This window comes from Tamandua tetradactyla, chromosome 6, assembly GCF_023851605.1.
Source record: "Tamandua tetradactyla isolate mTamTet1 chromosome 6, mTamTet1.pri, whole genome shotgun sequence".
NCBI classification, from domain to species: Eukaryota; Metazoa; Chordata; class Mammalia; order Pilosa; family Myrmecophagidae; genus Tamandua; species Tamandua tetradactyla.
The window spans coordinates 167,917,915-167,942,138 of NC_135332.1; the positions used below are offsets into that span (position 1 = coordinate 167,917,915).

Here is a 24,224-nt window from a genome sequence, read left to right on the forward strand (position 1 = left end):
TTGAACGATTAGTGCCTAGAACACATTTACCCCAAAGATTAAATTAATACCTCATCAGGATCAACAGGCTTAGTAAATACTCGGAATCGCTTGTCAATAGCAAGCCTATGTGTAACATTTCTTAAGAAAATCCTCAATTCTCTAAATGTATCTTCTTCTTGTTCCTCTAACCGTTTAACTTCTTCTGCTGTCAGTAGCCTTGGCTCAGGTGGTGGTGCTACTGGGAGTACCTCCAAGGCCTGCAAAACTTCACACAAACGGAAGATTTTAGTCTAACACTCCCTCGGAATACCAAGGGTGACAAAATGAATCAGAGCAAGCAATGGCCAGGTTTTGAGGGGTTATTCTCTTTACATGTGCCAGAAATTCAAAAGATGTGAAATATTAAAGTACTACCATAATCTCTACCCCACCTTCCCTCCAGAAATTATTGCTAATTTGTAACTCTGAATGCTACTTTTCTAAAGTTATTACTTCTGCTCCATTTAACATGGAAAAATATTCCATTAAACATTCTTTTCTGATTTTTTTTCATATATCCCACATTTCACATGTCACGAAAGTTTAATTTCGTTTGAATAGTTCTCAAAATAAAGAGGAATATGACAGTGATGCCCCAATAAGCATGCAATTTATTAAGGGAATAAGAAACTCAATTATAGTATCATTATAATGTCATATTAATAGTATGAAAAAAGTATGATGGGTCATAAATAAAGGTAGGAACAATTAATTTTGCCTAGGTATTTTAGGGAAAGTTTCATAATAAAGAAAAATATTTAGTATACCTAGTACAATGAGTAGTTTGTTAGGCAGAGATAGGGGATAGAAGCATTAGTGACAGAGGGCAAATAAGAATAAAATTGTGGTAGAGCAGGAATATGCTGTGTATAGTTAAAAGAAAGAGTACTTTGTACAGAAAGAGGTTAGGGGAAAGTGAGCAAAAGTGCCTAAAATAGGCTTGGAAAGATGGGCTATACTATGAAAGGCTTTGAGAACTTTATTCCATTTATATGTTAAGTAAAGATTTTTATGCAGAAGTATCAACCTAGCAACACTATTAAATGAGATTTTAGTCACACTTTCTCAAAATTTATTTTATATTAACTTTGATATAGGAACTAACCTGCTTTTTTCTTTGATATAGGAGGCTTAGCAGCTTGTTTTAGAATTAAGTCTTCAAAAAAATTTGTTCGCTCTTCCTTACCAGGCAACTGGACATTAAAAATTTCTCCATAATCACGTATAAATAGTTCTTGCACCTTAAAAAGGAAATCAACTGCACCGTGAATGAACACACACACTCTTAGTAGGCATGAATCGCTCAAAACAGTAAGTTTTTAAACACATACTTTTAACAACAATCTAAACTATCCATGATTTTTAACAAGCTTTCAAAATATGCTGGATTTAAGTATAAACCACATATCTTCACCTCTTAAAACTTTTTCCCTAACAATTTTGTACTATAAGTTTCTTTTCTTAGTTCACTGCTTCTCATATGCCACTTCTGTAAAATAAATACTTTAAGAGAAGAAATAATCCTTTATAATTTTTTCAGGCAGGAATTTATGGGTAAGAATTTCTTAGTCTTGGATGCACAAAAATATCTTTATTTTACTCTTCCACTCAAATACTAACTTGAACTGTAGGTTCACCAATCAATTTGCCGGCCACACTCCAATCAAGATGGTGGAGTGAGACATTTCAGGGCTCTGTGTTCTCATAGAAGCTTTGAATAACCAGAAAGAAACGGTAAAAATATCTTTCTCAAAGCTCCAGTTAAAGGACTGCAGTAACAGAGCAAGTGCTACATCAAGAAAAAGGTCACTTAAAAGCTGTGATGTTCTGACAGGCTACCCTGCCAGCCTGTGCTTGGAGATTCCTCATCCCAGCTGTAAATGAAGCAGAGTAACCTTTGGGCACATACTGGGAACATGTGTGTCTGATGCTGGCCTGAACAACTCAACATTCTAGAACTTGCTCCAAGTGCAAAAGGCAGTTCACAGAGTTCTCCTCCAGAATGCTTTTAAGAGAACAATCAAGTGGCTGCCTGGGGCAAGAGAATACTGGCGGTAGGATATACAGTGAAGTACCCAGGACCTTGTGCCCAGGTTTCCAACACATACAAAGAAAGAGGAAGAGATAGTCCAGGCAATGGAGAAGATAAAACCTTTAGAAATCATTAATGAGGAGAATCGCACCTGGGATATTCCAGACAAAGACTTAAAAAAAGGTTACTAAATATGCTCAAAGAGTTTAACAAAAGCACAGACAAAGAATAAAGAAAATCAGGAAAACAACAGATGAATATAAAGGGAATACTGAAGTAAGAGAAGGAAATTATGACATGGAACCAAACAGAATTGAAAACCACTGTAAGAGAATTTACAACTTCCCTACAGGGGTTAAACAGCTGACTGGAGTTGGCAGAAAAAACAAACAGTGTACTTGAAGATAAGGCCTTTAAATCATCCAGTCTGGAGGAAAGAAAAGTGAATAGAACCTGAGGAAACTGTGGAACACCATCAAGCATGCTAATATAAGCACTGTAGGAGTCCCAAAAGGAGAAGAGAGAAAGGGACAGAGAGAATCTTAAAAGAAATAATGACTGAAAACTTCCCAAAATAAATGAAAGATCTGATTATAAACATTCAATATGCTAAATGAACTCCAAACAGGATAAAATGGGGTAAACCCAAATAGACCCCCACTGCACCATGTTATAATCAAATTGTTAAATGCCAAAGGTAGAGAATTATGAAAGTCACAGAGAGAAGCAACATGTCACACAGAAGGGAGCCTCAATAAGATTAACTGCGTATTTCTTTTCAGAAACCATACAGGCAAGGCAGCAATGGAGCGACATATTTAGAATGCTGAAAGCAAAATCTTGCCAACCAAGAATTTTATCACTGGCAAAACTGTCTTCCAAAAATGAGGGAGAAAAGGGAACACTTAGGTGATGTCATCAACATGGTGACAGAACTTCTCCCCAGAGATTCAGCAAAATAAAAAGGGGCAATTTTCACTTGTTTGGAATGCTAGAAGGTGAAAACTAGAAAAGGAACCCACAAATGCTGAATTGAAGAGAGAGAAAAATAACAGGTAGGAAAATTCTGTCCCTGACTGGCCAGTCCACCCCCCTCCTCCATCCTCGAGGCCATGAAGCTCAGGAAGTGCCCAGAGGCAGCAGCCAGGATACTGCCCACTGGGGACAGACTATAAAATCTCTCACAGCAATGAGAGAGAGTCCCACCTACATACAGACTCAGAGACTCAAGCCCAAAGTGACCCATGGCAGGACTTAAGCCACTGGGAAGGGCAGAGTATAAAAGGGTAACAAGGAAGAGTTTCCAAGATGCAGGATGAGGGAGAATCTTTCTCAAAGGCAGCAAATAACCATGCAGAAACTGCCCAAGTCAACTGTTTGGGGACCCAGGAGAGAGGGGAGGACAACTCAGGGCCCAGGTCAATGAGGGATAAAGAGCCTGAGAAAAAGTAGGCAAAGACTACAATTCCAGCCATGGGTTCTGGTGTCCATTCCCCACCCTTGAGGAAAACAGCAGAAGGTGGCCCAATCCTTGTTTGTAGGGCACTGTAGACTGAGGTGGCTGAGGGAATACACACAACCCCTGAGCCAGATTTTGGCAGGTGAAGTGAGGGCACAGGATCTCCGCAATTTCAGCCTGATCCAGTCAGATGCTGCCAGGCTCCAGGAGGTAAACAGCTTCTGAGGATGATTAAGTTACCAAAGAGTGCTATCTGTTGAGCAGGCTGGAAAGAGCAGCGGTAAATTGTAGGGCTTTTCAGAAACTCTCCAGACCCTATGTCAGGTCCATTGGAGCCGATCTACACCCTGTGCACAAGTACCTGGCCCTGTTTTGACTGAGAAATATGGATGGTGCAACTGTCAATGCACTCACCTAACAGAAACCCAGGAAACAACTAAATCCTAGATAAGGAAGAGAAATCAATCTTCAGAATACACCCATCAAGATAATCAGATGACTAGTAAAAAAATCACAAGGCATATCAAAACTCAAGAAGAAATGGTTCAAAGAAACAGATCAAACAGTCAGAGGAGTCAAAAAATCTAGAACTAATCAGATGTGCAAATAAAGCTCCTAAATCAATTCAAAGAAATAAAGGAGAATGTGGACAAGGAGATCAAGGATATTAAGATATTAGAAGAGCACAAAGAATAATTTGAAAGAATACATAGAAAAATAAGACATCACGGAAATAAAACACTACAGATGAAAGAGACACAACGGCAGATTTGAAGAGGCAGAAGAAAGAATCAGAGAACTCAAAGACAGATCAACTGAATTTGAACAAACAAAACAACAAATGAAGAAAACAAAGGAAAAATTTGAGCAGAGTCTCAGGGAATTGACTGGCAAAACAAAGTGGACAAACATACACATTATGGGTGTCTCAGAAGGAGAAGAGAAGGGAAAAGGGCCAGGAAGAACATCTAAAGAAATAACGGCTGAAAATTTCCCAACCCTTATAAATGACATAAATATGCAACATAAGAAAATTAATCTAATACACTATATCAGCAGATTAAAAGGGAAAAACCACATGATCATCTTGATTGGTACAGAAGTCACTTGACAAAATTCAGCATCCTTTCATGATAAAAACACTTCAAATGGTAGGAAGCAAAGAAACTGATAAAGGTCATATATGTAAAACCGACAGCTAACATCATACTCAATGGCAAGAGACTGAAAACTGTCCCAGTAAAATTAGGAACAAGATAAGGATGCCCACTGTCACTACTGCTATTCAGTAATGTACTGGAGGTTCTAGTCAGAGTAATTAGCCAAGAAAAATAAACAAAAGGCATACAACTGGAAAGGAAGAAGTAAAACTGTCACTATTTGCAGTGAACATGATCCTATAGTTAGAAAATGCAGAAAAAAGAGCAAAACTACTTGAGCTAATCAGCAAGCAGAGCAATGTGGCAGAATATGAGATCAACACACAAAAATCAATGGTGTTTCGAGGGACAGGAGAAAGAATATGGAACTATTAAACTTTACCATAAGAGAATCCCCTGATACTGTATCAAGCATTAGGGAAATTCAAATCAATAGGCCAAGCTCTTGATCTTGAGGCTTACTCTTGTGAAGCTTATGTAGGTAGCTGAGAAACTTAACCTACCTATAGGTATGCCTAAGAATTACTTCTGGAGGACCTCTTTTGATGCTCAGAAGTGGCCTGTCTCTCTCTAAGCCCAACTCTGCAGGTGAAATCATTGCCCTTGCCACTATGTGGCATATGACATCCAGGAGTGAGTTTCCCTGGTTGTGAGGGAGATGACGCCCAGGGATGAATCTAGACATGGCACCATAGGATCGGCAAATTCCATCCTAACCAAAAGGGAAAAAGAAGTGTAAATAATAAAGTATCAGTGGCTGAGAGAGTTCAAATAGAATCAAGAGGCTACTCTGGAGGTCACTCTTACGCAAGCTTCAGATTGCTACCTATCATAAGTTTGTCAAACTCCAACCAAAACCATTCCAGCCAATCCTAAATAACACCTATAGTGTTATTTAAGATTCTACAAAGGTACCATGCAGTAGGGTAACTTTCCAGAAACCTACAACCTCCAGATGGGTTCCTGGACCACATAAGTCCTGAAACCTAGAGGGCCCAGCCTCTCCAGAACATCAGCTAGTTCCATCTCCCTACTGCATATTACTGACAATCTCTTGTAACAAGAAAAAGTTAGAAAGGCCATAGCCCACACAGCCCTAAAAAGTGGGACAGAAAGATCAAAGGTGATGGTGGAGTTATACAGAGAAGGTAGGATTGAACAAACAAGTATCATTGCTGAATCATTACACTGGTATTTCTCCTAGTCTCCAGTATCTTAGAGCAGCTAGAAGTAAAAACCTACAATTGTGGAATAGCAACCCATACCAAACTCTGAAATCTGTTCTACAACTAATCGTTGTGCTGTGCTTTGAAACTTATTGCTTTTTTGTATATATGTTGTTTTTCACAAAAAGAAAAAACGTCAATAAAGCTGTGATAAATGCACAACTAATTGATGATATTGTGAATCACTGATTGTACACTTGGATGGTTACATGGCATAGGATTATATAATATATATTAATAAAAAAAATAAATAATTAAAAAAAAAAAGTTACAATGGCTATTGCCCAAATAGCCCTAAAGAGGAGAGAAGGATCAAAGAAAAAGAGGCGCTGTATCACAGAACATAGGACTTAACAAATGAGTATGATTCCAGAATCATTATATTGACATTTCTTTTTAGTCTCCAAAGTATCTTAGAGCAGCTAGAAGGAAGCACCTGAAATGGTGGAACTGTAACCGTATCATATTTTGAAATTGGTTCTAAAAAGACTGCTTTTTTGTATATATATTTCACAATTAAAAAAAGGTTAAAAAAAAAGTCAATGGTGTTTCTATAACTACTAGTGAGCTACCTAAGGAGACAATCAATAAAAAAATTTCATTTACTAAAATAATCAAATATTTCGGAATACACCTAACCGAATATGTAAAGGACACATACACAAAAAACTACAAAACATTGCTAAAAGACATCAAAGACTTGAATAAATGGAAAAACATTCCATGTTCACTGATTGGTACTGCAATAAAGACAGACATATTGATTAATGGAATTGAATTTAGAGTTCAGAAATAAGATCCTCAGATCTAAGGCCAAATGATCTTTGATAAGGTTCCTAAATTCACTAAACTGGGACAGAATAGTTTCTTCAATAAATAGTGTTGGGAGAACTAGATAGCCATAAACAAAAGAATGAAAAAGGGCTCCTATATCACACCCTATTCTAAAAGTAACTCAAAATTGGTCAAAGACCTAATGGAAGAACCAGTACCATAAAACTAGAAGAAAATATAGAGAAACATCTTGGATATCTAGTGATAGGCAGTAGTTTCTTAGATTTTACACTGAAAACATAAGCAATGAAAGTAAAAATAGATAAATGGGGACTCCTCAAAATCGAATACTTCAGTGCTTCAAAGGACTGTCAAAAGGGTGAAAAGGCAACCAATTCAATGGGAGAAAATATTTGACAACCACAAGATTTGAAAAGGGTTTGATATCCAGAATATAATAAAGAAATCCTACAACTCAACAATGAAAAGACAACCTAATTTTAAAATGGGCAAAGGTATGACAAACTCTGGGACCTGTTCTACAGCTGCTTACTGAAGTGTGCTTTGAAAATTACTGCTTTTTTCTTTCTTCCCTTTGTATAAATATGTTATACTTTACAACAAAAACAACAACAACAAAAAAACACAGGCAGTATAGTAATATTAAATAAATTCCTGAAATAAAACAAACAAACAAACAAAAAAGGGCAAAGGGGATGAAGAGAAATTTCTCCAAAGAGGATATACAGATGGTTAAGGGGAACAAGAAAAGATGCTCAACTTCACTAGATATTAGGGAAATGCAAATCAAAATTACAATCAGGTAATCATTTCACACCTACTAGAATGGCCGCTATTAAGCAAACAGGAAACTACAAGTGTTGGAGAGGATGTGGAGAAACTGGAACACTTAACTCATGTTGGTAGAAATGTAAAATGGCCCAGCCGCTGTGAAGGACAGTTTGGCAGTTACTCAAGAAGCTAAGTATAGAGCTGCCTTACAACCCAGCAATTCCGGTATTTGGGATATGAAAAACTGAACTGAAAACAGAGACACGAACAGATATTTGCACACCAATGTTAAGGTGGCATTATTCATAGCTGTCAAAAGATGGAAACAACCTAAGTGTCTATCAACAGATGAATGGATAAACAAAATATGGTCTATACATATGACAGAATATTATTCAGCAGGAAGAAGCAATGAAGTCCTAAAGCACACAACATGGATGAACCTTGAGGTCATTATGTTAAATGAAGTGAGTAGGACACAAAAGGACAAATATTTTGACCTCACTGATATGAATTAATTATAATACGTAAACTCACACAGATAAAATATAGAATATAGGTTTTCAGGACACATAGTGAGGCTAAAGAATGGGGAGTGGTTGCTTAATATGTACAGGATGTTTAACTAGGTTGAACTCAAATGTTCTGGAATGGACAGAGGGGATGGAAGCACATTCTGAGAATAGTGCAGAATCGTGTGTGAGTTTGGTAAAAGAGATTAGTTTAGAGTCCTGTATGTCACCAGAAGAAAAGCTGGCAGTTACAACATGGGAATGTATAACATGGTGAATCTTCTGGTGAAGAATGTTCTGAATGTCTGTAATTAACTGCACAAATATTAAAAAGTTATCTTATGAACTAGAACAAACATATGACACTATTACAAGAAGTTAATAATAGACATGTATATATATCGGAAGAAACGGACTGACTCCAAACTATGGACTACAGTTAACAGTAATATTTTAGTACTTTTTCATCAGCAGTAACAAATGTATGCCAATATTATGGGTCAATAATTGAGGGCATAAATAGTAGGAGAGGATTTGGGTTTTCTTATTTTATTTTCTACAGTAATGAAAATGTTCTAAATACAATCACGATGAGATAATACTGTGAGCCAGTAATTGTATACTTCAGATGGTTTCTATGGCATGTGAATATATCGCAAGAAAATTGCATTTCTAAAAAAAAAAGGGGGGACACATTAAGACATTCCCAGATAAACAAAAGCCGAGGGAGTTTGTTATCACTTGACCAGTCCTACAAAAGATGCTAAAGGAGTTCTGCAGGTTGGAAGGAAAGGACAATAGACAACAGGCTGAAGGTGCATGAAGAAATAAAGCTCTCCAGTGAGGGCAATGACACAGGTAAATATAAATACCAATACTACTGCATTTTTGGTTTGTAACCCCACTTTTTATTTCTAAAAGGCAAATTAAAAATGCGTAAATCAAAGGTTTGGGATTCATAATGTATAAGCATGCAATCTGTGACAAAACTACATATGGAACATAATTTATATATAGTATTAAAGTTAAGTTGGTATGCTGTGTACTTACAAAGAAAATGATATAGACTGTGTAACCTCAAAAAAACAGAAATTAGAGTACAAGTTGCCAGATGGAGGGGAATAGGGGGACAGGAGAATGGTAAGTTAAGAAATAATGCACTAAGGTTTCTGTTAGGGGAGATGGGAAAGTTTTAGTAATGGAAGGTGGAATACTGGCCAAAAAACTATGAATGTGATTAATCCCACTGAATGGTATGCTTGGGAGTGGTTGAGATGGGAAAGTGTATGTGCTGGTTTAAAAGGAAGTATGCCCCCTAAGAAAAGCCAAGTTTTAATATAAATCCCATTTCGTAAAGGTAGAATAGTCTCTATTCAATACTGTATGTTTGACACTGTAATGAGATCATCTCCCTGGTTGATGTGATTTAGTCAAGAATGGTTGTTAAACTGGATTAGGGGATGACATGTCTCCACCCATTTGAGTGGGTATTGATTGGTTTACTGGAGTCCTATAAAAGAGGAAACATTTTGGAGAAATAGATTCAGAGAGATTCAGAGAGAGCAGACGATGAAGCCATGAGATGCAGAGAGTCTACGAGACAGCAACCTTTGGAGATGAAGAAGGAAAATGCCTCCCGGGGAGCTTCATGAAATAGGAAGCCAGGAGAGAAAGCTAGCAGATGATACCATATTAGCCATGTGCCCTTCCAGCCGAGAGAGAAGCCCTGACTGTGTTTGCCATGTGCCATCTCACTTGAGAAAGAAACCCTGAACTTCATCGGCCTTCTTGAACCAAGGTATCTTTCCCTGGATGCCTTTGATTGGACATTTCTATAGACTTGTTTTAATTGGGACATTTTCTCGGCCTTAGAACTGTAAACTTGCAACTTATTAAATTCCCCTTGTTGAAAGCCATTCCGTTTCTGGTATATTGCATTCCAGCAGCTAGCAAACTAGAACAGTGTATGTTCCCACAATTAAGAAAAAGAAAAAAAAGAGCAGTAAAGAAACAATGAAAATTAAATGCAATACATGATTGTGGATGGATCTAGCAAGATATGGGAAGAGGCACAAAGGGGCATTACTGGGATACATGAAAAAATTGGAATATAAATTATAAGCTTTATATCAACGTTAAATTTCTTGAACTTGACAACTGTAGTAAGGTGGATACATAAGTGACTATCATTGTTTTTAGGAAATGTACATGATTAAGTGTGCAAAGGGTACGATGCATAAACTACACTGAAGTGTTCAAAAAATGGATTTAAAAAGTAGATAGATGAAAAAAAGTAGATGGACAGACTGACAGAATGATAAGGCAAATGTGGAAAAATGTTAATATTGGTAGATTTGGATATTGGGAAGGTACGGGGTAAAGGGTATGTTGAGTTCTCTATATGGAGCTTGTATTATTTTTGTAAGTGGCTTGTAAGTTTAAAACTTCTTCAAAATAAAAAGTTAAAAAGCAGACAAAAAACAGATGAAAAAACAAAACAAAATATTTTCTCTCAAACTTGAAAATGCTGCTCCAAGTTACAAGAAATTTTATTCTAGTCTTTTATAGCAATGGTTTATCTCTGAAAGGTTTTTAGATTTTTTTTAAATGGTAAAGTATTAACATCTTATTTTATTATCAAGCAATGTATGCATTTGATGTCAAAAGAAATTAAGTTAATTTCCAAACTCAAAACTTTTGCAACAAGAAGAAATTTTCATTTAACTGGAAGGTCTATGTAACACCAGTTCAAATGCATTTCTCTAAAACTACTCTAGCACTGCTCCTTTTGAATTATTCCAGCCATCCCTAACTTACCAAAAAGCTTCAATTTAAACAAAAAAATTTCAAATAACTAACTTTTAGATAAGTGAGATAAGAAATAGTTATCAACGGATTGGGGGCTGTTAATCCCCAACAAGACACTGTGTCAAAATGTGTCTTCTGAGACAGCAGTTGTTATGATTTAGAATCTTTAAAAAACAAGGCAGACAAAGAGCACGACTACAGAAGCTTTTGTAGCTTAAGCATTCCAGAGGCCTAAAGCTGACAGATGCCAACGCAAAGCATCTTTCTGCAAACTAAATGGCCCCAATGTTTCCATCTAGTTGAGCTTGCAGAGATAGAGACCCATATGTATAAATGGTATACATATATACCATCTTGGTTCTGGTTGTATTAATTATGTCTGAAGTGTATACATGCAAGTCCAAAGGTGGAAGAATATATAACTGGTATGGTAATTGGTAAGTGCAGACTATAAAAGCACAGACCGGTTGTGCTAGCACAGTCCTGTAGGAAGTTTTCAGGTTTTCAGATTTTTATATTCATCTTTTTTTTTTGATGAAAAATTATTAAAATGGTACTATTAGCTATCATCTGTTGTCTATATTCGGTATATTATTCCTTATTAATAACACCTTTTAGTATCATGTATTTTTTATAATCCATTAAAGAATATTTTTATTCTTGTGTTATTAATTATAGTCCATCATCCATTATAGGGTTCACTGTGTTATGCATTCTTATGCTTTATGTTTTAATTTTGATTCTAGCAGTATATGCAACCTAAAGATTCCCCCTTTCAGTGGTATTCATCTACATAATTTGGTGTTGTTAACTGCACTGCAATAATTTGCAACCATCACCACCATCCATCTCCATTGCTCTAGAAACAACTCAGTCAGAAACTCTTTCCAAATCACCCTCCAAACCCAGTGTGTTCCTGAGTAAACTATAATAGATTCTAACTTTACAAACGTGCTTATTATTCTAAGTTCATTGAGTGAAGTTATACAATATTTTTCCTTTTTTTGTCTGACTCACTTCACTCAGCATATTGTCCTCAAGGTTCTCCCATGTTGCTGTATGCAACAGGACTTCATACCATTGTAAAAGTGAATAATATTCCATTGGATGCTTATACCACATTGTATTTTATCCTTTCATTGACCAATGATCATGTGGATTCCTTATATCTTTTGACAATTGTGAATAAAGCTGCTATGAATATTGGTGTGCAGATATCTGCTCAAGTCCTTGCTTTCAGTTCTTCTGGGTAAATACCTAGGAGCTGGATTGCTGGTTCATATAATAATTCTATCCTTAGCTTTCTGAGGAACAGCCAAAATATCTTCCATATGGGCTGCATCATTTTATATTCCCAACAACAATGAATGTGTTCCTATTCCATTACATCCTCTTTAACACTTGTTGTCTTTTTTTTATTGTAGCCATTGTACTAGATGTGAAATTATCTCATTTTGATTTGCATTTCATTGACAGCTAGTGATGTTGAACATCTTTTCATGTGCTTTACAGCCATTTGTGTATCTTCTTTGTATAAATGTCTGTTCAGCTCTTTTGCCAATTTTTTATTGGATTGCTTGTTTTTGTTTATCTTTGAGTTATAGAATTTCTTTATATTCTGGATAGTCAACCCACATTGGATATGTGGTTTACAAATATTTTCTAACATTGAGTGGGTTGTATTTTCACTTTGGTGACAAAGTCCTTTGAGGCATAAAAGTTTTTAATTTTGAGGAGGTCCCATTTATCCAATTTTTTTCTTTCCATGCTTATGATTTGAGGGGACAGTCTAAGAAATTATTACCTGACACAAGATCCTGAATGTACATCCCAGACATTACATGACAGACAAGTTCACTCAATAGGGAAAGAATAATTTCTTGAAGAATTGCTGAGAGAATTTCATATCCATACGAACAAGATTGAATGGTGACCCCATCTCACCATATGTACAAAAATTCAAGCAAAATAGACCAAAGACCTAAATATGAGAACCTGGACTATAAAATTCCTAGAAGAAAATGTAGGGATGTATATTCATCTTTGATATTCTGAAATTCTATCCATATCTGTGAGTCTTTTTATACTCATCATATTTTGAACACAGGGACTCTCTTGAATCACAAGACTTAGTAGTCTTTGAATCTGAAATGTTCTTCCATTATGTGATTATTTTATCTGGAATTTCATATTTTCAGCAAATAGATGTTAGACCTTAATCCATCTTAATTTCTTTTAATTTTTTTCCCACACTTTCCAAATCTTTGGGTTTTTTCATACTGTATATTTTAAGAATTCCTGGGTGCAAGATCTTCCAACTTGCTAATTCAACATTCACTCCAGCTGCGTTTGCTCCTTTTCAGCCCTACAAGTTTTTGTCTTGGTGGTGGTGGGGTCCGGGGAAGGAGGTGTTATTTTATGACTTCCAAATGTTTTTTTGCCATTACAGTCTTTATGTTGCGTAGATATATCCATGGCATATCCTTCTTCAAGTGCTTGTTTATAAGCGTTCTATTTGATATCTGACTATCCATCGATGCTATTTGTTTGTTCTTGCTTCTAACTCCAGAGATTATGGAGCAAGTCTGTAATTGATCTTTAGGCATAATAGCTTCCTATTTCTCCTGAATATCAGCAGTCATATATAAGACACTGCTCTGACACACTAGGGTCAGTCACCTTTACAGCTCCAGCTGAGGACAAACAATTCTGTCGACTGCTGTTTGGCATGGGGATGAGAAGTGAAGAAAACCAATCAACTCAGAGTCATCCAAGAGCTATTTCCACTCCTTCCTGGGACTTACCCACAGCTAGAAACCAATCCCACCTTTCAAAGCAGTCTTTCATGAGCATGTGGTTACTTCATCAACCTAATCCCCACTGCTTTATCTTTCATGAATTCATGAAAGTTTCTAATCTGCTGAAGGCATTTATTCTCAGTTTTCTGTGCTGCTCTGAGAAGTTGGGCCCAGTGGTACTTATGCATACAGATATTCAACCATTTTCTGATGGCAGTTTTGATATGAACAAATACAATATAGCTGATAATGCAACATGTATTTTTCATACTATACAGACAGCATTACTGAATCATTAAAGACTGTAAGACTCAAAGAAGATTCGTTTATTTGCACCCATATAGACTAGATTATTTATTTTAAAAACTGAGTAATTCATAGTCCTGTGTCTAGTCCCCCTTCCATATAATATGGGACTGGGATACTTTCCCCAGTTTACAATTACATGCTTAGGAAACATTACCCTAAGAATAAAGTAAGAGAAGCTATCTTTAAGAGAATGATCTTTTTAGTCCAGAATTCCTATTTTCTATGAAGCTTTTCCAGATTAAATTTATTAAATTTCTCTAACCTCACTACACCCACTTTCAAACTAGTTTATCTTATCTGTTACCAAGAGCATAAATTCATTATCTTTCCTTCAAACATCAAAATGATGAAAAAGGTTTAACTGATAATGATACAATAAGTCAAAGGCATAATATGGCTACTTAGGAGCAACCCTTCTTTACTCTGTGTTCGTTAGAACATAGCTAGAGTACTCCATTCATTCTGAGTACAGTCTTTCAAATGGAACAGAAAGAAAAAGATATTCAGATGAGTGACTAGAGTTTGGAGAAACCAAAACTATGCATCATGTGTGGTAAAGCCTGCTACTACTCACTGCAATCCATGTTATTTAACTTTCAGGCACCCTGTTATGTTATATTTCCTGGCCTCCTCTGCCATAGATAGATTTGGTTACGTGGCTGAATTTTTGTATAGAATATGAGAAAAAGTGATATATTCTACTTCTAGACCAGGCACTTGCATGGCTAAGCAATCTGGAAAGCAACATGACGAAAATGAGAAAATCCCTCTCAGTCTGAGTGCTAAATGACTACATGAGGAAGAACAACCTACATCATCAACCTTAGTGAGCAAGAAATTAACCGTTTTTTTTTTTTCGCACAGGTAGGCCCGGGAATTGAACCTGGGTCTCTGGCATGGCAGGCAAAAACTCTGCCCGCTGAGCCACCATGACCCACCCAAAAAATTAACTTCTATTGTGTCAATAATCTTAATGAATATATGATACCATATAAGAAGAAGTACTTATTGTGAAGGAAGCTAGATCAGAGTAGAGAGACAGCAATGAACACAAAAGAATGTTCAAACATATGAAGAGTTGAAATGATAAAGAAAAAAATATAGTTTAAGAGGGAAACTTCCCAAAATAAGTTAGATTTTTTTTTAGGAGTCAGAGCTAACAAATAGAATAGCATAGTAAAAGTTTCAACATAGGGAGGATAGCTACATTAAGGAGAGGTTGTAAAGGGGAACCCAGGGAACCCAGAACTAGATGACTAAACTAGAAACCTTTAAGGATCTTCTAACCCTAAGAGTCTGTAATATATATATATATATATATATATATTTTTTTTTTTTTTCCAGTGTATTCACCTTTAAGGCACACCAATCAACTAAAAAAATAAGAGCCATCAAAGACATAATCTGGCTCCTTAACTCTTTGACCTAATTTTCTCCTACTCTGCTCTAGATACTCTACTCTGGTATTCTTGCTATTTTTTCCAAGATGCCCACACCCCCCTGCCTGAGGATTTTGCACTTGGTTCTTTCTGTCAGAAATGTTTATACCTCAGATACTCAAATGGCTAATTATCTAACCTTTTTCAGGTTGTTGCTCAAATGCCAGCTTCTTATTAAGGCCTCCCCTGGCCTGTTTAATGACGTTAACTGTACCCAGTCTCTCTCTCTTTTTTTTTTTAAATTTTATACCAAATAAACATTTTTTGCTTTAGTCTCACACATAAGTTGAAATTTTAAAATATTAATTACCATCTGTTTTCAGCACCCTGCAGTAATGATATTCCTTTGTTCTTCCTCATGCAAAAACATTTTTAAAATTTGTAAATTTAGTCACTATCATTGCACACTCTAGGCATTCCTAGATTATACCATCTCAATCTTTACCGAATATCTTTCTTTCTGATTTCATTTGTGCCCCCAGCCCTCCTCTATCATTTTCACATTTAGCTTCATTCAGTGTTTTAACATTATTGTATTACAATTAGGTAGTATTGTGCTGTCCATTTCTGAGTTTTTACATTCAGTCCTGTTGCACAACCTGTATTCCTTCAGCTCCAATTACCCAATATCTTACCCTATTTCTATCTCCTGATGGTCTCTGTTACCAATGAAATTCTCCAAGTTTATTCACTAATGTCAGTTCATATCAGTGAGATCATACAGTATTTGTCCTTTTGTTTCTGGCTAATCTCACTCAGCATAATGTCCTTAAGGTCCATTCATGTTGTTACACACTTCATAACTTTATTCTGTCTTATGGCTGCATAATATTCCATCATATGTATATACCACAGTTTGTTTAGCCACTTGTCTGTTGATGGACATTTTGGCTGTTTCCATCTCTTTGCAATTGTAAATAATGCTGCTATAAACATTGATGTGCAAATGTCTGTTTGTGTCCTTGCCCTCATGTCCTCTGAGTAGATACCTAGCAATGGTATTGCCGCTACCCACTCTTTAAGGAGTGTTTTCCCACACCTTTGGCAAAATTTGTATGCACAATTTTTAGAACGTTATTTAGTAGGAAGATAAATTAAGATATTTTATTAGAGAAATACATATTGAGCGCTTATTCTGTGCCATGGTTCTATGCATTGGGAATATCGTAGTGAACAATACAGACAAAACTTTGTAACCTTTTAGAGTTTACATTTTAGTTGAGGAGGAGACAGAAAAATTTAAAAAGTATGTAAATAAAATATATATTATTAAGCAGGTGCTATGGAGAAGATTTGAAGGAGAGCAATATGGTACTATCAAAAATTTAAACTTTATATCTCTTTGATTCAGCTGAAGCTCTGCAAATTTAGGAATCAATGCTGGAAAAAGACAGAGTAATGTCATACATATTAAAACTTAAGAGGGTTCACACCATAGCCGTTTAAGAGAAAAAATTGGAAAACAGCCAAAATATCTATTGAGAGGGATTTAAATGAAGTATGGTATATCAATATATTGGGAAAAGCCATGCAGCTCTTAAAAGGAATGAGATTTCTGTACCAAAAAACTCAAAGGACTGAGTGATGAAAATTGCTCCAATAGTATGCACCATATAGTCCCATTTTTGTAAGAGAAAAAATTTATAATGTAGTCTTAAACACACACAACCATATATACCTTGTCTCACTCAACAAGCATATACACCAAATATTTAACAGCTTTCTTTGATAAGAAAACTTTTTATCATTGTATTAATTTCTTTAAGTACCTGAATTTTTCTAAATGAGTTTGTATTACTTTGGTACAAAGAACTCTCTTTATAAAGTATAATAATTTTCTCCCATAAATTACCTCTTCTGGTAGAGTAGAATGTGGTTTGTCTGAAGTTGCAAGTAGTAAAACTGGAGCAAAAGATGGAATATTTTGTAATAATGTGGTAAATGTGGCTTTGAGTGTTGGTCCAACTATTTCCCACCACAAGTGGATGTGTGGGACATACACTATACTCGGCGCTGTTCTTTTAGCTTCACGAATCATCTAATAGAGAATACAAAAGGTCACATTCAGTTTGAGAGCCAGCACATTAGTGGCACTAGATCTATTGGTCTGGAACAATATTTAACTTCCCAGAGTTATATGAAATCCTCAAGTTTTTAAATTGCTTCCTATAAAACCCCACCATCCTGTTTTAAAAGGTTTTATATAAGTCTCAATGTCAGAACACATAATTGATCCAAGTAATTAGTAAACAGTTCAAAAAATCTGGAAGACTTTTCTGTCATGTTAACCAAAGTTAAATATAAAACATTTTTATATAATAGCAAAAACAAAACCAGCAGAATATGAGTATTCAGTGATTATGAGTCACTGTTTTAGACCTTACTAATTTAACTCTAGCAAACTATTTTACAAATCAAAACAAGGTAGAGAGCGACATCTAATCTCACCACTAAGTGGTTAAATGGGATTTGAACTTATTCTCTTTAATGACTAAACTATTATGTATAGTTTCATTTTATAAACTTGAAGTTAGAAGTCAGGAAACATAAACAAGCAAACAAACTACAATACAAAAAGAATCAGACAATTCTTGGCTTTGTCATTAGAAGGCTGCTTTGTCTCTAAACAGCTTATTTGCCTAGGCAACTATGAATTACCTGGGCACATGTTTCTTCAGGGGATGTAGCACTCACTCCAAAAAGAATAGGAATGTCTAACGTATACACTGTAAATTTTTCCAAAGCATGGATGACAGCTGGTGCCAAGTGAGAACCCTGCCCAAATCCTGGTTCTCCCACTAGCAATATTCTTGGTCGAAAAGACAATGGTTGGTTATAAGCATTTCTGAAAGAAATTATTAATACACTATGTTTTAGAAAAAACAAAAGTTTTAATTTTTACTACAAATTACCAATTACTTATAAGTCAAAGAAAGTTTTGTCTATAAGGCTAACCAATCCTAACAACACAGTTCAAATGTTTCCAGAAACAATTAACCTCCATAGAGTTTTAGGAATAGTTTCTATAGTATAATTTCTACTGTAGTGACAGCTATCAAAACAACAAAAGTTTTAATAATTTAAAAAAATCAGGTTGGTTGGTATCTTTCATCTTTTCACCCTCATTTAGCTTTAGGGACTTTACACATCAAAAAAAAAACCCCAAAACCTCATTACCAAGGAAAATGTACCTATTCAAATGAAGAAAATTAAAATTTTCTTTTTCCTTATTAAAGGATTTCTGTGAAGGTCCATTTTCATAAACTGGAATATCATCATCACTGTATACCAAGTCACTTTCTAACAGAGGATAAGAAATATCTGTAAAATAAAAACTGCACATTAGTAAATATTCTGGATTGCAAAGCAAATCTTTATATAATGCTTCAGTTAGTAAATTAGCAGCACACTTCAATGAAAAATAAAAAATATTTGTGTAGCTATCAACTAGTAAATATGATAATACATTCCAAGTCTAAAACAGGTTAAAGATAATCCATAGAAAAATTTCCTCAAAGTCCCAGATAAAGCACATTCAAATTTCTTACAACAGGGTCTTTTACAAAGAAACATTTCTGGGATTTATAAAACATTTAGCTTTACTGATCACTAAAACCAACTTTAAATGGTCAATCAAGTTTTATACCTGAGTCTGATGTTTTATTGGTTCCAATTTCTGCATGTGGAAATACTCTCTGCACAGCTTCTAAGATCTTGTGAACAGTGCTTTGCAAGAGGGGTTTAGCAATGGTGGAAAGTGCCTGCCCAGGTGATGTCACAGCTCTTTGGGAAGATGGTATCATCTTTTGCATAGCTACCACAAAATCTTTAGCTGAGATATTAATTGAGGAGAGATCTAACTGTAGTTTCTCACTAGTAGTATAGATCTGAGGGTAGCGTCGACGTAGAGCACATAAAGCAGCTTCAGCACATATTGACTTAATATCTGCACCACAGTATCCTAGCCAAAACAACGAAAACATCTATTAGCACAATCATGGTTTTAACAAATTTAAGCAGACTAACAATATAGTAGCAAGATATTTAGGAGAAATAAAAAAACGAAAACCTCCCATTTACTTAAAATAAATTTGAAATGCTAGGGATCAATGAAAGGGAGGGGTAAGGGATATGGTATGTATAATTTTTGTTTTTTCTGTTTTTGTTTTATTTCTTTTTCTGTTGTCTTTTTATTTCTTTTTCTGAATTGATGCAAATGCTCTAAGAAATGATCACGATGATGAATATGCAACTATGTGATGATATTGTGAATAACATTACATATGTAGAACGGAATGATATGTTAAGAATATTTGTTTCTTTCTTGCAATATTTTTTTTATTTAAAAATTAATTTAAAAAATCTAAAAATAAATAAATAAATAAAACCTCTCATTTATCCAGTAAACTCATATGATGGTAATGACCACTAACATCTTAATTTTTTTAAATGATGCAAGCATTAAGTACAGTAAAGGTATCAAGAGCAAAAGTTTAAAAATCAGACAGATTAGGCTCAAATAACGTGTGATCTTTGGAAAATTACTTATGCTCTCCCAACCCATTTCTTCATCTGTGAAATGGGGACAACGTGACCTACTCCCCAGGATTGTTATGAGAATCACATGAAGCAATATGTGTAGAATGCTTACTAGGATGGCAAGAAATATTTAAAATCAATAAAAAGTAGCTATTATAATTATTGTCTACTTCAACTGCTCTCAACACTCCCCAAGACCCAATTTGTTAAATATCTCTAGTTATTATCCATGCCTTCATAAGAAAATATACCAAAGAGAGGTGAGAAACAAATATCCTATCTATCTTTAAACACAATCTTGTAAGACTACAATCTTTCATCTTTAAATGAATTATTTAACTGCTTAAAACAATGTTTACCAACACAATTTTCTGCTAGTTCTTCTAGAAATATGTCCAGTGGTTTAGGATTCCAATCCCTTGTGTGAATCTTCAGTATTTCTTTTCGAGCCTGCACACAAAAACAATTTAATTTTTTACATCTATGAAAGTGCTATTCAAGTTAGAATAGCTTCAATCTGAAATACTTTTAATTATATGAAATTTTAGTCTACGCTTCTTTAAAAAAATCAATATAAACAAAAATATCTAAAAATGAAATATAGCACAATGACAGAATAGTTGTATCGCTAAGAATTTTTTTTTGGGGGGGTATGCATAGACTGGTCTCAAACCCAGGTCTCCCACATGGCAGGAGAGCATTCTACCACTGAACTACTCATGCATCCTATTGCTAAGAATTTAAGGAACTTAGTTATATTGTAAAATAGACTTGCATTTATAGTCCAAGTCCTAATTCATCATAAATGTGAATGAGAGTAATTAAATAAGTACTGAAGTATTGTTAATGTTGATAGATATTAAAAGCTTTTTTTAAGAGCAGTATATTTCCTTGGTTGGTACCTGAAAGATTAAATGGATTTTTAAAAACTGGGCAGAATTATATGACGATGTCCATGAAAAAGCCAAGGCTAGCAAATTGGCTAAGGATTGGTTGTTTATTATGTATATTGAAGCAAATAAAATCGCATGATTTTATGCTGTGCTCAAAATGAAGGTATTTTTAGAGAGACATTCTTATAAATTTACAGAAAAAAACTTCAAAAATTATCCCTATTTGAGTTTTTTCAACAATTACTGTAAAAGATCATGCTACAAATTCAAGAAACTTCATATCGATACCAATGTTAAGTGTACAGTATTTTATTCACAAGAGGCTCATGGCTGTAAAATTTTGTGTAAAGGAATAACTGCGAGGACTTATGTATAAACAGTGATCCTCCCAGTTGAATTAGCAGTTAGTCATCCACAGCATGGAAACACTGGGGTGCCCTACCCACACCCTGCCGTGTAAGTCGTAGTAGTTTACAGTCCTCCCCAGAGCTGTTCCCAAAGTGCACCCACAAGCTGAATCTGAGCTTTATTATGCTGTATGTTTAAAAAAGGGAGGGGGGGAGGACACTTTCTCCTAAATTTCAATGTGTAACACTTCTACTAAGCTTACTAGGGAAAGAATGAAGTAACCCACCTTCCTTCAACCACCACCCATCTCTTTTCCTTGAATGATTTCTGAAAGACATTTGTCTAGCAAGGGAATTACTTGTGCTTTGAGGGTAGCAATTACAGAATAGAACCACTTAAAATACAGTAGCCTGCATTTTTTTTTAAGAAAGTTATACCCAACAGTCTGCTTCAAAGAGAATAAAGAAGGTAAAGACTGTTGTTTCAGTCAACAAGAACATTTTTTTTTGTTTTGATATAGGAACATGGTCAAGTACGCTTTCAGGGTTTTCTGTATTTAGGAAATTGTGCTTAATTGTTGGCCAACATTCAGAAAAGTAAGAATCAGTGCAGTTTCTAAGTGTTCTAAGTTTACAAAGAAATGCTTGGTCCCTTTGTTTATATGCACTTGTGCTACTGAAGGCTAAATCCTCAAAAGAAAACCTTGCAAGGGGACTAATAATTTCTTAAAGTAAAATGACGGCATTACTACTAATTCATACTCCATACATCAGATACAGAGGACATGTTGGCAGTGGGTAAATAACATACATCCTGGGCAGATGAACTCAATTTAGCAGAAGAAAGAGTTTGCTTTGATCACAGTTGCCTATGAATATGGGTTTCAAAATAAAGGCTTAACTTAGAATGTCATTGATTTAGAATCATCACCGCCTTAATGTTTAAACATCTATGTAAGACCTCCCAATAAAGGAGAAATGCATGTATGTTTATGGCTTTTTGTAAATATAAATGCATTGATCTATGGCTTAAACAACAAGAAAAAACACTGTTTCTGTGGCAGTATTTGTTAATCTAGCCAATAGAATTATTTGCAGGAGCATGTAATAGAGTTCTTCAAGAACTGCTCCCCCCAAAACCTTAGTTACCTGAATTGTTCTAAAAGTATTTGCAAAAACTGAAATTCAGTGATTAAAAAGAATTCTACTGTTAAAAAAAAAAGAAGCTTCAGACTTTGTATGAAGAGTCATCAATGCCAAAAGGTAACACATTTTATCAAAATGTTAAGTGATTTTAAATTCTTACATCTTTATCAGGTAGGCTAAAAAGGAATTCTCTGTCAAAGCGACCAGGCCTTCGTAACGCAGGATCTATAGAATCTAGTCTGTTAGTAGCACCAATAACTACAATTTCTCCTCTGCTGTCCAATCCATCCATAAGCGCTAGTAAGGTGGAAACAATAGAACTAAATTTAAAAATAAGAGAAAAGAGGTTAATCCCATGGACAATGAATATATCATCCAGTAGCATTTCTTCTTTTGATAAGACTTATTTTAATGCATTTAGTAAGCATGTGAATAATCTCAGGGCATCTCACTACTTTCAGTGGATTAAAAAAATCTGTGAAATACTAAATGGCACTTAGAGAATAAAGTCAATTGCAAACATAGATGGTCATCAGAGCACCATAAATGGATGCTGAAGCCATTCCATAACTATAATTTCACAAAAGAACTTGAGAGTTCCCAAAGAAGGATGCAACATCAGAAAAATACTTGGTACCAGATAGAACAGACTGAATTTATAATATTTATAAAATATTCCATTATGTATACATTATCAAATAAAGAACTCCAAAGTAAAGAATATACACAAAATGGTTTTAATTACATTTAAAACTTTTTATTATGGAGAGACTAGAAAAATATTTGTTATACCAATTTAAGCAATTACCAGATAATCCATAAAACTATTTGAAAAGAAGCTCTGAAAAACTGTGTATGAATTGGCTGGAAGAAATTTATATCCTAGCTGGGGCAGTGACACAAAGGAAAACTGCTCCCTTGGATAAGCAACTGATCAATGGAGGGAGAATGAAAGTTTCCCATCTTTAACATAAGGAAGATAGACTAGCTGTTTTTTCCCTAGATTTTTATTTTGAAATAATTTCAAACTTATAGGGCAGTTAAAAAAAAAAATACAAACCCAAGCCTCTATTCCCCCTTATCTACCAGTTACAACATTTTGCTACATTTGCCATATTATTCTAGCTATCTCCCCATCATTCTATCAATCCATCCACATATCTGTTTATTTTTCAATCTGTATCTGAACCACTGAGTGTAGGTTGTATATACATCATGCTCCTTGAATACTTACTATTGCCATGTTCATGTCCTAAGACCAAGGATATTATTCACTTATGTAACTATTTTAAATGCAGTTATCAAGTTCAAGAAATTTAACATTGATATAAAGCATAAATATATATTCCATTTTTTCATATGTTTCAGGGTAGGCCAATTTTAGAATCTTAAACTAGTAGTCATGTCTTAAGACTTATTCTTGTTTGGCCCATGCAGTGTCTTAAAAGCATGCCAATTTGTTGAAAATGTTTAAAATACATTAACAAAAAAATCTGAATAAAAAGATTTGGAAAGAATTTATTTTTTTGAGTTTGGGTCAGCTTCTACACTTTAATAATAGACTTGACCTAAAAACAACTGGTTTTGCTCTTAAGGTCAAGCCCAGCAGGTACACAGCCACATTCCTACTGCGGCCCCTATCCTACCCACTAACCTACATATTCATTCACTTTAATAGACTGGCTTATGGACATTTAAATTTGAATCATAAATTACTTTTAAACAGTGATTCAGAATACCTCACAAAAAACAGGACCACTTTTCCTTTTTATTCTATATGTCAGGGTTCTATGACCACTTAACATTCTATGCCTCAGGCAATGTCAATACAATTGAGACTAAAGGAAGGATGGTAGAAATGTTATCAAGCAACTTCTACCTGTGAATTTGATCTTGTCTGCTTGATCGTACTGGAGCCAGACCATCAATCTCATCAAAGAAAATAATTGATGGACGCATCTGATAGGCC

General features: G+C 35.0%; 1 protein-coding gene across 4 annotated transcripts in view; it reads right to left on the minus strand.

Moving 5' to 3' along the window:
* Positions 1 to 24,224, minus strand: part of ATAD2 (ATPase family AAA domain containing 2) — a 97,170-nt gene that overhangs the window by 14,310 nt on the left and 58,636 nt on the right. For all 4 annotated transcript variants that reach the window (XM_077167586.1, XM_077167583.1, XM_077167584.1 and 1 more), the window contains exons 13-21: positions 24,135 to 24,223; positions 22,416 to 22,575; positions 20,229 to 20,319; positions 18,977 to 19,291; positions 18,522 to 18,651; positions 17,989 to 18,175; positions 17,183 to 17,368; positions 1,127 to 1,262; positions 51 to 247 (exon numbers count right to left, since the gene is read on the minus strand). In XM_077167586.1, the coding sequence (XP_077023701.1) occupies positions 51 to 247; positions 1,127 to 1,262; positions 17,183 to 17,368; positions 17,989 to 18,175; positions 18,522 to 18,651; positions 18,977 to 19,291; positions 20,229 to 20,319; positions 22,416 to 22,575; positions 24,135 to 24,223 (1,491 nt within the window). The remainder of the gene's footprint in view (positions 1 to 50; positions 248 to 1,126; positions 1,263 to 17,182; positions 17,369 to 17,988; positions 18,176 to 18,521; positions 18,652 to 18,976; positions 19,292 to 20,228; positions 20,320 to 22,415; positions 22,576 to 24,134; position 24,224) is intronic.